The sequence below is a fragment of the Pezoporus occidentalis genome, unplaced genomic scaffold, assembly GCF_034315485.1.
Source record: "Pezoporus occidentalis ecotype Australia unplaced genomic scaffold, CSIRO_AGI_Poc_V1 ctg219, whole genome shotgun sequence".
Taxonomy (NCBI): domain Eukaryota; kingdom Metazoa; phylum Chordata; class Aves; order Psittaciformes; family Psittacidae; genus Pezoporus; species Pezoporus occidentalis.
This window is the reverse complement of record NW_026914062.1, coordinates 49,912-65,391: the sequence shown is the minus strand read 5'-3', so window position 1 is coordinate 65,391 and position 15,480 is coordinate 49,912. Positions and strand designations below refer to the sequence as shown.

Sequence of the window (15,480 nt, the reverse complement as noted above, 5' to 3'; positions counted from 1 at the left end):
CCAAAAATACAGCCAGGGAGGAGTATCAAAAGCCTAACAGGAAAGAGACCTCAGAACTGGAATGGAGTTTTTGTCCTGAACTATATTCAGACACCTCCAATTTACTAACACCAAACACCATACGAAAGGGTTGTTTGCCCAGGCTGACAATATGCTGCAATAGTTCTAGAAGACTTAATGCCACCACCATCCAAGTTTGCTGCATGTGAAGAAATGAACTCTTTCCCACTGTTAAACAATTAAAAATGTATTTTAATTCTACAAATTTACAAGGAAAAAAAACAAAAACCCAACAAAATAAACCCAACAAAACTTAAAAATAAACCAGAGACTGTTCCAGGATTGAACTTCAAGTTTTGCCTTGTCAAATTTTGTAATGATCCTTGGCTTTTCAGGTTAATTCCAGTCCTCTAATGGAATGCAGCAGTCATACTCCACACCCAGCAAGAGCCTTTGCATCTGTGATGACATTTGACTTTTCCCCTATGAAAAACATCTAGTCTCCCTGCTGTGAAGAACTGAACTGGGGCACTCAGAAATCCACTCACATGAATGGTTCTTTTCTTTGTTTTTTAATCCTCTTTTCACGCTGAGTTTAAAACTTGAGGCTGAAGCCAGGTCCTGCAGCAGATGCTCCTTGAGTGGTGGTGGTCAGATGAAAACCCGTGTCTTTCAGATCGTCATCACCCTGTGAAAACCAAGCACAATTCATTTATCAGTAAATGTCTATTACCTTTTCAACCCCAAAATCTAAACAGTGACAATAAAACCCAAAGTATCTTTAGGAGATGAGAAATAAATGTTTGATCCAGTGGCATCACACAGCCCAGTACAAGTCATGTGAACTGTTCCTAAAGCAGCATTTGCACACGTCTAAGGACATCACAAGTCCACAAGCAGAGGGTTGATATCTTTACTGTTCCTTCCGACCCAAACCTTTCCGTGATTCTAAGTCAGTATCAGCTGCTGTACTCACCAACTGACTGTATCCAAGGCCTCCCTCAGGTGGTCGAGGGCTGGTGCCACGTTTCACCCTTTGCTGTTCACTTTTTGCTGGCCAGGTAGGAAACATGGAAGGGTCGATGGGAAGCGGAGTCTCCCGGAAATACTCATGCTTCAGCCCATCCTCAGCAGTAATTCTTCGTGCTGGGTAGTAGGTCAAAAAGCTGAGAATGAAGTAGGAAGACAATCAGGGAAGAAGAATATTGAAACACAGTTTAACTTAACTGGACACTGAGTATTTTAAACCACCTGCAATACAGAAACATGTTTTACTCTACTATTCATTCCACACAGCAATATATTTTACACTTATGTGTTTCTGCAAATTCCAGACCCAAATCAGTACTATTTTCTTATCCAAAATAATGAAGACAGTGTCATCTACTTCTTAATTGCTTTGGTTATGACAGGGCTATGTCTGTCTTTGTTAAGAAGACTTGGACCTTCTGAAAAGAAATCTAACTGCCAATAAATTATTCACAACTCAGTCAAAAACCTTAAAACCTCAGTCTTAAAAACAGGGAAGAGTGAAAAACCTCTTATTTTTTTAATAAAGTTCTAAGATCTGAAACAATCATTTACTTCATGTCGTGACATTTAAAGGGAATATTAGGGGAGAATAAAAATCTCACAAGCCACTGTCAACCTTGTAAAGAAAAACTGAAATGCAATCAGAATACACCAGTAGAGTTAGATGAAAGAGCTGCCAGAGTATCAGATGTGCTGGAACTCATTAATTTGTGAACATGTAGGAAAAAAAACAAAATTGCTATTTCCTAATTCTATAATAGAATTAGGATAGAATTAGAATAATTCTAGCATAAATAATTATATCCTAAATCCTAATCAAAATAATAGAATTCTATAATAGAATTAGGAAATTTTGTTAAATTTCTGAATGTACTGGGTTTTTTTCCTCTTTTTCCAATTGTAATTGGAAATTGGAACAGTTGTTTAAACAACTGAATTGTTTTAACAAAGTCCATAACAGCAGACTCACCATGTAATTAAACATGACATGAATGAACTAAAACTACTCCTAAAACATTTTTCTGTTCTTCTAGGATATAGATGTACAAGAATAATCTTGGACTGAGATTTAACAGCAGGTGTTAAGAGCATGGTACACTGAATAAAGCTGCTGTGAGAGAGAGAGTGAGGAATAGCACTGCAAGGGATGTCTCAGACAAACTTCAGCAGCATCAGCATGTTTTGACAAGGTCAGATGCACTGAAATACCATGTTTCACTATGAATCACTTTCTATCACTGTCGTAGCATGTGAGTACAATTCCCAGTGATGCAATGAAGCACTTACTTACTTGTTCATCAGATCAAACCCCTGATCAGAGAGGAGGGCTCCAAATCTCTTGCGCAGGTTGTTGTAGGGATACTCGGTGAATGTCATCTTCTTGACTGCTGGCAGCTCATTGTAACCAGGCCAGATTTTTTCACTTGGAGTACCCAGATCCTGCAAATTAAGACACCTCTTTAATAAACTCATTCTAGAGGGAAACTCTTCTATTTACTCATTATGTAGTTACAGGAGTTGGTTACATATTCAGAGAAAACAAAGCAAACCAAAAACCATGGTCTGACTGTGTGTACTGTGAAACAAGAATCAGAGTAAAGAGTCTTTCATTAAGGTTGAATCTAAAAAGAGCAATAAGCACTTTTTATATCTTACTACTCTCATGTACCTGTCTCCGACCCAGTCAGTCGGAACCCACTGGTGTTAAAAACCTTACCTTAAAAACTTTGTTAATCTGGTCGATCTCTGACTTCCCTGGAAACAGGGGTTTCTGCGTTAAGAGCTCTCCAAATATACACCCCACTGACCACATGTCTATCGCTGTTGAATACTCCTGAAAAGAAGGGATATATGACATTCCCACCCCCAAGGCACAGATCTCTGTATCTGAAAGTCAAAATTACTGTGAATTATGAGTAATACCCATGTATACAAACACTTCAGGATGAAACACAGGTCTCCACAATGCTGCCTTTCTTTTGCACTCACACACAGAGCATCACAACCAACAAAACACTCTAACTTGCACTCTCTTGCAGAGATCTTTAGCCCTTATTTTGCCCCAACAGCAATCTCAGGTTATGGGAAAAGCCTGGTCGCCATGGTACATCTCTTAAATATAACAATTTCTATTAAAGTCATCCTTGTAAGACAGCACAGGGCAGTATTTTTTCCTGGAACAGTTCTTGTCACTGAAGCCCCATAGATTTCATCTGGATTTCCATTATAAAACAGGTAATCAGTAGGGAACATTGCCAGAATGTTGTTGCCTTGTTCTGCTCTCCAGTGTCACAATTTATACACTAGCATTAAAAATACAAATCCAGCTGCCCAGGCTGCCAGGGACAGTTTGCACCAGTCCAGTACCACCACATCAGCACTCTAAGAGAGAGAATTTCATCTGTCACCCACCCACCTTCTGCCTATGGAAGATGGAAGCCTTTTAGCTGTGTTATTAGGAAAAATAATACTGCAGTTTCAGAATTTCCACCTCTAAATCAATATAAAGCACTGAGCATACTTATACTTTGTTCATAAATTACATGGTCTGAAGAGTCATTCCTTTAGCAGCCAGAGGAACAAGGAGAAACATACCTTTGCTCCAAGCAACAACTCCGGAGCCCTGTACCAAAGTGTCACAACCACTGGTGTGTAGGGCTTCAATGGAGATCCATATTCTCGGGCTAGTCCAAAATCTCCAACCTAAATGAAAACTGGTGATCAGTAACATTTCCAGCATTCCAGTGCCAGCTTGTGCTGGCCATGTTGGCTCTTGCAGAGCTTCCAGCCTCCAGAAACAGCCACACAGAATGTGCTGTTTCTTATGGCCCTTCCTTGTCTTTTTCCACTGCTGGGGAAAAAACATTTTTCCCTGCCTGAGGCCAAGCAAGAGCTCCTGTTATTGATCATCTCAACAGAAAGGTTGTATGGGAGGGCGAGAACAAAGCCAAAACCAACAACAGATGCCAACTTCAATTTTGCAAGCAAGGGAAAAATTCAAAGTCCAGTTTTCCTGAGAAAGGGAAAGGCTTAACTGCAAGATGTAAATAATGGCAATATACAACTGGCATCTAGAACTCAGATGCAAAAATTGAAATGTTATGTCCTCATCTTAGTACTGCTTTTCTCTTAGATTTTTGTGAGTCAGTGAAGGTTTAGAATCTCCATCTCCACCAGTAACTGCACCATTCAGCACTACTACAGAGACTTAGATTCTTTTTTAAGCCTTCCAATCCCTCAAGCTGAAAAGAGCAACCCCAAACACTGTGATGCTGATACAGAAAATGACATTGTCACACATGTGCTGCATCACCAAGATGAGACACTATAGATCTTTATAGATCACACTACAAAGAGTTCAGTATTCACTAGGCCATCCTTATTGGTCACATCTCAGCACAGATCTTACAGCTGCAGCAAAGCAGTCTCTTCAATAGCAAAGTTCACTTCTTCACAACCGTATGTTTTACACCTCAAACACCCTACAGATTAATGCAAAACATCCTGCCCAGCTGCTGACCTAGCTCTAATGCAGTGTAATTCTGGGGGATCTCATGTAATTCTTACTTTTAAAATGCCTGAATGACTGAGCAACAGGTTGGAAGTTTTCAGGTCCCGGTGAAGTATCCAGTTGTCATGCAGATGCTTGACTCCTCGCAGCAACTGAATCATCAGGGTTTTCACTTCACCTGAAATGGTGAAACGAAGCCAAATGCATTTAAAAGCACAGTATAAACTGCACCGTAAGAGTATGTCACAGAACAAGAGCAGTTAAACCCAGAGAGCTGCCAATAAAGCAGAATTCATCTGGGTAACTGGAATGCTCCAAACAATGCTCAGAAATCAATGCCTCAAAAACACAGGAAGTGGCCAAATTTAAACCTCAGTGTTCTTTTCCAGTTTAGCACAGGGAAACTCCCTTGATTTCACATCTGAACCTCCACCCTAAGCAAACTAGATTGATTAGCCAAGTGTCACTATGAGTATCAGCACTCCCCACCTACAACCCTATCTTGTGTGGGTAAAATCAGACTGAACAGAGAAAAAGCAACAAAAAATCTCTGTTCCAAAGAGCACTCATAGGACATTCCAAGGCAATACACGTCACTGTACAAAGCTAGTTCACTGATGTCAGTACAGCCCAAGGACACTGAGGTTTGTGTTGGCCAGTTTTCCAGTTCTGAGAATTATAGGAGACTATGGCAAACAGTACCTGGTAGGAATGGTTGCTTCATGGTTTCCATAAGACTCTTGAGATCATGCTCTACGTAGTTCATTACAATGTAGATTTTATCCATATTGCTGCCTACGACAATTTCCTGTAACACAGGAACAAAGGATCAAAACAAGCACATAGGATTTTAAAGCATGCAAAAATGAGGTTTAGAGATTTACTGGCAGGAGGATAAATGGAGCTGCCATTGGGGAAATCCAGAGAAAAATCACAAAAACCCAACTCATTTTTGCTAAACCTCAGATTACGTAGAGTCATGTCTATATAGTTTTATGGACAGTATACAGTTGTTTACAGAAACAAGCTCTGCTATGGATGCTACCTTCTTTATAGGGCATTTTAAAAGCCAAGAACAAAACTACTTTTGAAATAGAAGATTTGAGCCTTACTCTGACAGTGACAATATTTAGATGCTGTGCTTTCAGAATAGTGTTTATTTCTCTCAGAGAAGTAATGGGAAAGCCTTCCTTCTCCTTTTCCATCTTCAGTCGCTTCAGAGCCACAATCTCATCTACAAAGGAAACAGAATTAACTGCAGATCTCCCATCACACAGCTAATAAACACACATTATAAGGTCCCACAGTGCTCTGTCACTAAGTTGATTTGAATGAAAACCATTAAGTCAAGACATAATGTTGAACCAAGAAGCAGTCAGTCTCACATTAGCAAAGTAAAAGCAAAAAAAACCCCACAACACAACCACCAAAAGATTGCCAAGTTTAAAGAATAAAATCCAAACCAGCAACACAACCAATGCATTTTAGTGTATTCCAATATAATTCACTAGGAAAGGAACTAAAAGTATATCTAAACTCCTCACCATAGCTGGGAAGGACAGAGCAGACACAAATGCCTCAAATACAGTTCATCTCTGTTTAAAGACCCAACTCGAAAGGTGCTACTCAAAACATTACTGAAGTGCATTACTTAAATACATCTGCTTTTTGCATGATACTGTGGAGAATAATGCTTGTGTTAGTCTTGGAGCAGACCTTAAGTCAGAGAGGGAGAAGAAAAACAAGCTCATGGGAGCTGTCCAGTAAACAAGTAAACCCAGAGAAACCACAGTGCCAGCTGTGTGCCTCCACTCCCCAGAAGAAACCAAATGGTCCTGTTATTCTAAAACAAACAGAACCACCAAGGCATCCAGAATTCAATTAAACCTCCCACCAGAATCACAGCTTGTCAATTCAAACCCGACAATAACCCTAATTTCTGTCTAGGCCTGCTTTGGGACATAGTTGTTTGCACAACTCTCTTTACCATCCTGCCAACTCTATTTAAAACTGCAGATATTATAAGGCATTTGCCTCTACAAACCTGATAAGCAAAGAGATTGAGTTTTAAAAGATAGAAATCAACTTGTATATACAAAAAGTGGTTGAGAAGGAGCTTTAAAACTGAAAAGAGTGAAATTTCTTTCTACAACAGAACACTGCAGTGTATCCTCACTGCTTTCATCACTTCTCTAATCCATAGCTGCGCTCACAGTGACTCCTGGTGGAATACTTAGAGCAAATTATCAAAGATTCCAACCAGGTGACTATCTAGAGCAGATCCCAATCCAGAAATAACTGCCTTTGGAGCCAGAAAGTGTCCTACCCCACAACGGCCAACACAGAGATCACTTCTGAACTCAAAGAGCTGCTAGTGAAGCCTGTGTGTCAAAGTCCACATCCTATTAAGAAGCCTAGATTATTCCTGATAAAGAAGAAAGTCTTACAGACATATTTTGTTCATCAGTGAAAAATGCAGAACTAACTTGCAGTCCTAAATACCATGAAGAAAACAACTGGAGACCTCTTGTACTAACCGGTCTTCTTGTCTTTTGCTCTGTACACCACACCATACGTTCCTTCTTCGATCCTGTTCAAACACTGAAACTCCTCCACGCTACGACATCCCTGAAAACAGACAGATGGACACCACTTACTCCTCCAGCATCTGCCTGGGTGTTTTAAGACAACATATAGTAAACTTCAACACCTACCAAGATAATCCAACAATGTGGCTATGCCACAGGAGAAAGGTGTCTCTGAGGTTAATTTTTACTTGTCTTAAGAAATGCTTTAATGTCTTAAGGAATCCCAGATGGAGTCTGTGTTTTAGTACATTAATGAAATCATTTCATTAACTCATCACTCATTCCCTTTTTGCAGAGACTAAACTGCCACAAAGAAGCTGCCACAATGGCAAAGGCAGCAGCTCGGTACCTCAGCCTGACACCTTTCACATAATAAAAACATGCTTTCTCTTCCTATTTCTACACTCAGCTGTTATCTACAAAAAAGAACAACCACCCATCAGTTTCTATTCACATTAACAGAACCTCTCACAGGTATCTATTTTCAGAGAGCACTACCAAGATAGCACAGTATCAAATGTATTATCACATTCTTAGCAATATCTAAGAGAGTAATCACATTTTTACCTTGTCAAAAAACAGCAATATTTCACACAGAAATGTGTATTTTGTGATGTTCAATCACTAAAGCACATTCTGCCCATAAACTATCTCAGGCACAAAGGTGTTTATGCTGTTAAAGCAGCTAGAGAAATCCATTTGTTTATGGTATTTTCAAGCATCCTTCAAACAATTCTCTACCTGAAGTGCAGGAAGATACTTGGGCAGCTCTTGTTTCAGTTCAATGGGGGAGGAAGCTGGTGAGTCAGGAACATAGTCTCCTTCTGTCATTGCATTGGACTGGGGGGTTCCCTCCCCTACTTCCTCCTCTTCTGCTTCGCTTCCTGCTGAATCTCGGTCAAATCTCGACTCTGTAACTTTAAAGGTCAGAATCAGTTCTGGAAAGAGGGAGCCCTTGGGACAATTAAGCTCAGCCTTAGACAATTAAAGATAGTAAAACTCTGGTTACAAGGTACAGGTGTGCAACTTATGCAACTTAAGCTCCTGTAATAAAGATCAATAAGAAGCCAGATTTCCCCTCTTTGCAGAGGCGATGCTTTTAAGAACTCGTTTACAGTCATGTACATACAACTTTGGAATGATGGCAAAACTGCAGCAAGAAATACATTCAAAGTATTTTTCAGTACTTGTAGAAAGATTTCTATGGCTGCAAAAATTCAGCCCAACCCATCTTTAAATATTCAGTGTTTGCATTGTACCAACTGGGATGTGGTTTCCATTCTCCCGTTCCTCCTCTTCACTCATTTCTTCTTCGCTCACCTCTTCTGCAAAACATAAACAAGTTCCACTGAATAAACTCAACACTTCTGAGGTTCCTTGTAAGGCAGATCACTACTGAAAAGTTTTATAACTCACCAGGCCTTCACCTTCTTCACTATCTGGTAAGTGGCCTTATACTTCTGTTTCCCTTAAATGCTTCCCCTAACTCAAGAAAACTGCACCTTTGGGCTTCCAACGGGGAATACAATTCTTGCCAATTATCTGGGGATTTGGGAAGGGGGCAGGTGAATAAAGTTAGGAAACTGATGAATATTTGCTTATGAACTGTAACTGAATTTAAAGAAAAATACCAGCCATTAGAGCATAATTCTGTGCCTTTACTGATCAATTTCAAGAATGGCTGTAAATAGACTTTGTTACGAAACCTTTTATGTTCATTTACTGGTACTGGCAGGAAAACAAAAACAAAGTGGGATTTGCAACAGAAAATAATTCAGAATGACAAGAGACACTTGTATTTCACCACCCCCCAAATAAGCGTAGACTTGCTCTCTATAGAGTAATGGTTGTGTTATAAAATTACTTAAAGTGTAGCCTAACACCATTGACGAAGACGAGAATGGCTTTTTTTTCTTTTTAGTTATCTTGACCTGTGAGATCTCAGCCTATCCTAGGCTAGGAGAGAAGGGAAATGGTCAAATAAAACAATACAGCAGAGAAACAAAATCATAACACACCATTCTAGGACCTGTCTCATACTAACTCACCAGCTGACTGCTCGGACACTTCCTCAGAATTGCTTCCTGTCTCCTCTTCCTCCTCCTCTTCTTCTCCCTCTTCCTCAGAGCCTTCACTGCTAGACTCTTCCTCCTCTTCTTCTGAGCCTGATCCAGATTCTGTTCAGGGATGATGAAACACAAAACTAAGCAGGCGCACACACTAGCACAGAGCTTCCTCACCAGACAACGGTGCAATTAATTACTGCTACTAAGTTGCATTTCATCACCTGATGAAGACTCAGCTGAGCTGGTTTTCCTCTCACTGTCGCTGATGTCTTGCAAGTCTGAAAGAGGATCTCTCTCTTCTGGTTTCTCTTCTTTTACTGCTGAGAGCACAAAAATTAAGAACAGGGTGGAGACTGAGGATCACTTCTACTGACAAGATTCTGAACACCCACATAACTGCTTTACTTTCTGTGGTGCTGAAGGTGCCGTATTGGACATACAGAGTGCTAAAAAGGTTCCACACTCTGCTCAGAAGACAAACAGCTTTTATGAATTGCAGCAGAGCAGAACCAACAGCCAAAACCATGGAATATTGCCCTTTGGGGATTTTAAATAGGATATATGCCAAAGCTCCAATGAGACCGATTAAAAAATAAAAAGTAAATTAAAAAGTAATATGATAACGAGTATCACCACAACACAGTCTCACTAACGTGTGTACACAGAGCCCTTCTATCAGTGCTTACTATTCTAATGCAGTCCCTCTGGATCACCATGAAATAGGACGCGTGAATAACTTGATCGATTAGACAGCAGCTTCCAAGGGCTTGCTGCCTCTGCCTCCACCTGGAACTGCAATCAGCTGCACTGAAACAGTTACACTTAGTTTTGCAGCTACACACATGAAGAGGGCAGACACAGAGCTTTTCCTCTTTAACCAAAGACACTTCACTGTCAATCATGCAAGTTCTCTACTCACAGTCAGGACCTCCTAGGCATGGGAAGGACCATTTTCTGGCTTAGAAAACAAAATTCCCCATCTCACCAGAATACTGCCTTAAACACTTATTGTGTTCTACAAGATGACAATATCAGTGATGCTTAAACTCTATTGATCCCAGTAAGGTAACTTTTTTAGGTAGCTTAGTTCCTAACAACAACCCAACTGGAGCTGTGTAAATCCCTTTCACCTGCAAGGGAATCCAACTACAACGTTTAGAAATTCAGTCAGCTGCTTCTTTCAGCACTGAACAAAGTAACTCACTTGGAAACTTTTTACACTACTACTTCTGTTACTTAAGGAAAGATTCATTCCATTTGTCCCCTGCATATTTACCTGCAAACCCAGCATTGCTTTAGAAGGCAGTGCATGTTTATGAGTAGTCCAGAGTTTTGCCACCAATGCAGTGGACAACACTTCCAGCAGAGTACCAGGGATGTGTGTTTACTGCTAGAAATTAAACACTACACCTCCTAGCCCCCAGCAAAGACATTACAAAGTGGCAAATGCTACCTGGTTTCCTGCTATCTCCTTGCTCAAGCTTGTCTCTCTGCTGTCGTAATGGGCTGCGACTCCAGGGTCTCATTTTTACTTTGTCTCCATATTCTTCCCTCACTGTTCTATGGTGTGCAGAAACTAGTGAAAACAAAACCGGAAGAAAGGGTTACATCTCCCTGCCCTAAGCACAATGTTTCTGTCTGCCACAACCTCCTGCTTTGCACCCTTTAGGTTCTTCCTTACAACTAAAGGGTAATGGAGAGGTGTGGAAGTGGAGCCTAACTAGATCCAGCAGAGTAAAGGACTATGATTTACCTCATGCACAAAAATCCAGGGGTTTGTACTACTTAGAGAAAGGTGCTGCCATGCTTGGGAAACAGAAGCAAGATGCCCTACATATTACACAGTAAACACCCTGAAACTAAGCCATCAGGCCAAAGAGAGATGTGAAAATGCGTAAGAGAGACGAGGAAAATGCATAAAAGAATAAAACCAGGTTTAGAAGGAGCTGACAGAACATTTAGAGCCATAAAAATAACTAAAATGAAAGGCCAGGTAGATTGAGCAGTACCAGTGCAAATACCAAGCACAAAGCACTGTTTGGTATGAGCTGAATGAGAAATAGCAGCAATAATATGGCTTTGTCTGCTCCACTTGAACAGTCTCTGTCACTCGATCACGGGAATGGGCACTGATTTTTACCTCTAAAAGCTGGAACAAACAGAGATCCTTTAACCAGAAAGTATCTGAACTTAGACTGCAAGTATCCTCTGTGTGAGGCTCGTGCACAGAAGTTGATTTAAATTGCTCAGTTATCAGATCTTTCCCACTTGACTCCCACCGCAGCCATTTTCATGGCTGGAGTACTTACATGATCTCTCTCCCTCCCTTTGCAATTTATTCCCCCAAATCCTTAAAACACTTACTTTTGAGACTTCAGTCTCTGTCAGACTGGGTTAGAGTCAGCCAAAGAGTTCAGAAGCAACTGGGATTGTGATGAACACACATACATACATACATACACACACACACACACACACACACACAGAGACAATGTCAATTAAAGCTTGTTTCCATAGGAAGCCAGGCCAAAAGAGTGGCAAAGACTCACTGACTGATCGTTATGTGGTGACATTTAAGGCATATGATACTGTACAACTTAACAGATTGGGTTTTTTTCCCCTCCAACACAGAAGGTCCCCCTCCACTTTAATATTCTTTCTTTACTCTGGCACTCATCTAAGTAAAAGATGTTTTCTACACCTCCATTCCCCACCGTATCAGCAGATATTAAGCCCAAACAACATTAATACAGACACTTACCTTCTCTCCTGGCTTCCCGTTCCTTACGTCTCTCTTCAGCTCGCCTTTCCCGTTCCTTTTGCTCCCTTTGTTCCTTCTGCTGCTCTCGGATTTTTCTCTCTCGTTCCCTCTCAAGTTGCTCCAGGCGATCTCTAGAACACAGTTATCTGCTGTTACACTACAGCTCACTAACAACTCAGCTTACCAAGGAAAACTTTCTTGCTATAAGAAACTACAGGGCCATCTGATTCCATTAGCAACAACACCACTGACTGTGTGTCAGTCAAAATGACACACAGCTTTTCAGCTGACGCTTTAAACACAGCATTTCAAAGACAAAGTCCATGAACTCTAACACAAAAGCTTCTGCACTTTCCCAGGGTTTACAGAGAACTTCAGCAAGTTCTGTCAATAAATCCCCTGGTTCACACTTTTTTCATTACAGTAGAACACTGGCAATGAGTTCACCTACAAATTCACCACTGGCAATGAATTCACCTGCTGTAATGAAGCCACTTACAAAGGTCATTAAAGCCAAGAACACATTGTCATTAGGCAACACATTCAAAGAACATGGCACTGGCACCAGAGCTTACAAGCTTTTGCTCTGAACTTGTCATTTCAGAACAAGGAAAGGTTAGAGACAGATTAAGAGAAGGAAGCTGTTCATCTCTGCTGCTTTGTCACAGGGCAGGGAGGGATGGATGTACCTCTCCCTCCTGGAATGCTCCCTTGCCATTTCTCTCCGTTTCTGTCTTTCCCATTCACGACGGGCTTTATCCTGCTCTTCTCTATGTCTCTTCCTACGCTCATGTTCCCGTTCTTTCTCTTTCACTCTGGCATGTTTCCCTAAACAAACAAAAATGAATTTTGGAGTGTTACTATTCAAAATATTGAGTGCTCCTATTTTTAGAAAGCAAAACTAGAAAGGATGAAGCTTATGGTAACCTCTTGTCATGTTCTCTGCTATTTTCTTAATACAAAAAACCTCATCTGAAAGGGTGTTGGAAAATTTAAAGACTGGCAGATCTTGCACAAATACTGACATTGAAATAGGAAAAGGCCGTTAATAAGAGGAATACAACAGGGATGTTCCCAGAAAGAGCGTTTTCTCTGTTACAGTCAGGTAGAAAGATCATACCTCAGCTCACTCACTCAGTGAAACCAAGAAGGAAGCTTAACAGACTTCAGCGAGTAAAAGTAGACTCAACGTCCCTATCCCAAAGTGATTTCTGTCCTCTCAAACACACACAAACCCCTGTCACTCCCATAAGGGCATTAAACAGAACCAAGGAAATAATACAAGTTTAAACTCCTCTGTCTTATCCACTGTCAGGTTTCCTTTGGTTTGCAGTCACTGTTATTTACTGCCAACAGAGTCCCTGTTTGGCTTCACTTCAGGAAGCTACCAGGAATGTTATCCAAAAGCAGGAATAAGAACCTTCTGCTGAGTGACTGCGATGCCTGCGTTTCTCTTTCCTCTTCTCATCTTTTCTATGATGGGTTTTTTCTTTCCGTGACATTTGCTGCGGTGGTTTTATAGCCAAGGAATCGTCTTCCTCCCCTCTGAAACACAAGACAATGTAACAAACTCAGGAAGGTTTCATGGACCATCAAGCACAGCGTGGGTCAGTTCCTCTCTTCTCCATTTTGAAAAGAATGCATTTTTCCCTGTTTTACTAATTTATATTATTTCCATACTGCCATTGAACCAAGGCATTAACAGTACATTAGAGAGAATCACAGTCACGTAGAGGAGAAGTTAAGCTATTAAGATAAGCACATTCTAAATACACAAGCAACTGGGGATGAATTAAGCACTGAAGAGAACTTAGCAGGCCTGGTCTAACTTAAGTTTTATTTAAGTGAAATATTACTAGGCAGCGGCCCCAAACTGGAACACAATACACCATTAAACCTTAATCAGTACCTCAAAAGACATCCTGCCATGTTCTAGAAGCAGCACATGGCACATCTGCATTGCTAAAGAACTTAAACTTGTTCCCTTTGGATATTTTTAAACCCTCTTCTCATCTTTCCTAAGGTTAAATTCAGTAACTCTTCCTAAGACAACGAGGTGATGCTCTTCCTTACCTGTCTTCCATAGAGTCCTCCCTCCTGTAAGGTGAGTTTCTGATGGTTATTTCCATGCGGTGATCCCTCAACTCCCCCTCTTCGAGAGAATCCCGCTTTGAGTCCCTATCATCTGACTGCCACGGGAGAACAAGAAAGGGGGAAACCAAAATGCAATTAATTAAGCAAACACTCAGCAGCCCTGTTCTCATGAGGACATGAGGATACAGACGTGGAATGAAACTCAAGTTTCATCAGAAACACACCAAAGGGCAGCTTACGTTTTTCATGCGCTTGATCTCTGCCTTCTCCTCTTGCTCCTTCCTTCGTTTTTTTTCCTGAAGAATTTCATCTAAAGTTTTCACTTTCCAAGAATCCTTTTCATCACCCATTGGAGTTCAAAACAAAAAAAAAACCTCTGGAAAAGAGAACAACGTCAATAAAACCTACCCAAACCACACGGTCCGACACAGCTACGTCAGTTTTACACTGGCTTTTCGTACGCAGGGAAGTTCAGCTATGAATACACTTGATTCGAGGGAAGTGAAGCAGGACTTCGCCTGAACCACAAGAGACGCTTTACCCCCGGCAGCTCACACCACCCTCGCTATGAGCACGGGACAGCGCGAGTAAACCCCAAACGCCGTTTACGAGCAGGCTCCGGCGTTTCCCCACCGACGGGGACGCAGCGGCAGGCACCGGCCCGTACGGCTGCTGCACGGACACAACACCCCCCCCCGCAGACGCCGTTCCGCCCGGTTCGGAGCCTGCCCACAGGCAACGGCCGCGGAGATAACGCGGCCCCTACGGCTCCACCACCGCTTCCGCCTCAAAGAGGCGATTTCACCTGTGGGACCCGACCCTCCCCACCCCGCTCCCGCCCAGCCCCGGTGCTGCTCAGGGTCAGGCCGGGCCCCGCCGCCCGGAGGCAGGAGCAGCCGGGCCCACTCACCGCTACCGGAGCCTTCGACTTGGCAGCGCCGGGCAAGTACGTCACTTCCGCCCGCCGGAGCGGGCTGATGACGTGCGGCGCCGGATGAGCCGGTGCCGTAATTAAGAAGCTATCGGCCGCGGCCCGAGCACACGGACCCGGGCGGCGGGGAGCCGCCGGCACAGCCCTAGGAGCACCCGTGTAAGCGCGGGGAGAGCCCGGGGTTAACGTTTATTAACTCATCTGAATAACGCAGGATTCCAGCGGTCACGGAATGGCAGCACAAGTGAGGGGCCACGAGGGACACTTTACAGTCAGTAGGAGAAGGGCGACTCCGAGACAGGAAAATCAGAACTGAATGAACTCCATGGACACGCTTATCGTGAACGGTGACCAGAGGTTACAACACAACATGCCCTAGGAAGGGCCGTCACGCACAGCTGCTTCATCACGGGGAAGCGCTGCCGTTTCAGAAGCGCTGCCTGCTGCAAGTCGCTGTACATTTGCAAGGCTGCCGCTCAGCGAGGAATTCTTCGGGA

The 15,480-nt window shown here is 42.2% G+C and overlaps 1 protein-coding gene across 7 annotated transcripts; it reads right to left on the bottom strand.

The window, feature by feature from the left end:
- Positions 1-231: 231 nt before the first annotated feature.
- Positions 232-14,973, bottom strand: LOC134164374 (cyclin-dependent kinase 11B). 7 transcript variants are annotated; one of them, XM_062620024.1, is made up of 20 exons: positions 14,963-14,973; positions 14,292-14,426; positions 14,032-14,147; positions 13,379-13,503; positions 12,648-12,786; positions 11,959-12,089; positions 10,651-10,773; positions 9,419-9,517; positions 9,180-9,308; positions 8,391-8,456; positions 7,873-8,048; positions 7,081-7,171; positions 5,656-5,777; positions 5,246-5,351; positions 4,600-4,721; positions 3,628-3,735; positions 2,750-2,866; positions 2,324-2,472; positions 977-1,166; positions 232-688 (listed from the first exon to the last, which is right to left on the bottom strand). In XM_062620024.1, the coding sequence occupies exons 2-20, from the start codon at positions 14,400-14,402 to the stop codon at positions 596-598; spliced, it is 2,313 nt and encodes a 770-aa protein (XP_062476008.1). In that variant the 5' UTR covers positions 14,403-14,426; positions 14,963-14,973; the 3' UTR covers positions 232-595. The 7 variants fall into 7 exon arrangements, with proteins under 7 accessions (XP_062476008.1, XP_062476010.1, XP_062476009.1 ...); XM_062620026.1 differs by having other exon boundaries at positions 7,873-8,042; XM_062620025.1 differs by having other exon boundaries at positions 9,419-9,514.
- Between the last annotated feature and the right edge of the window lie 507 nt (positions 14,974-15,480).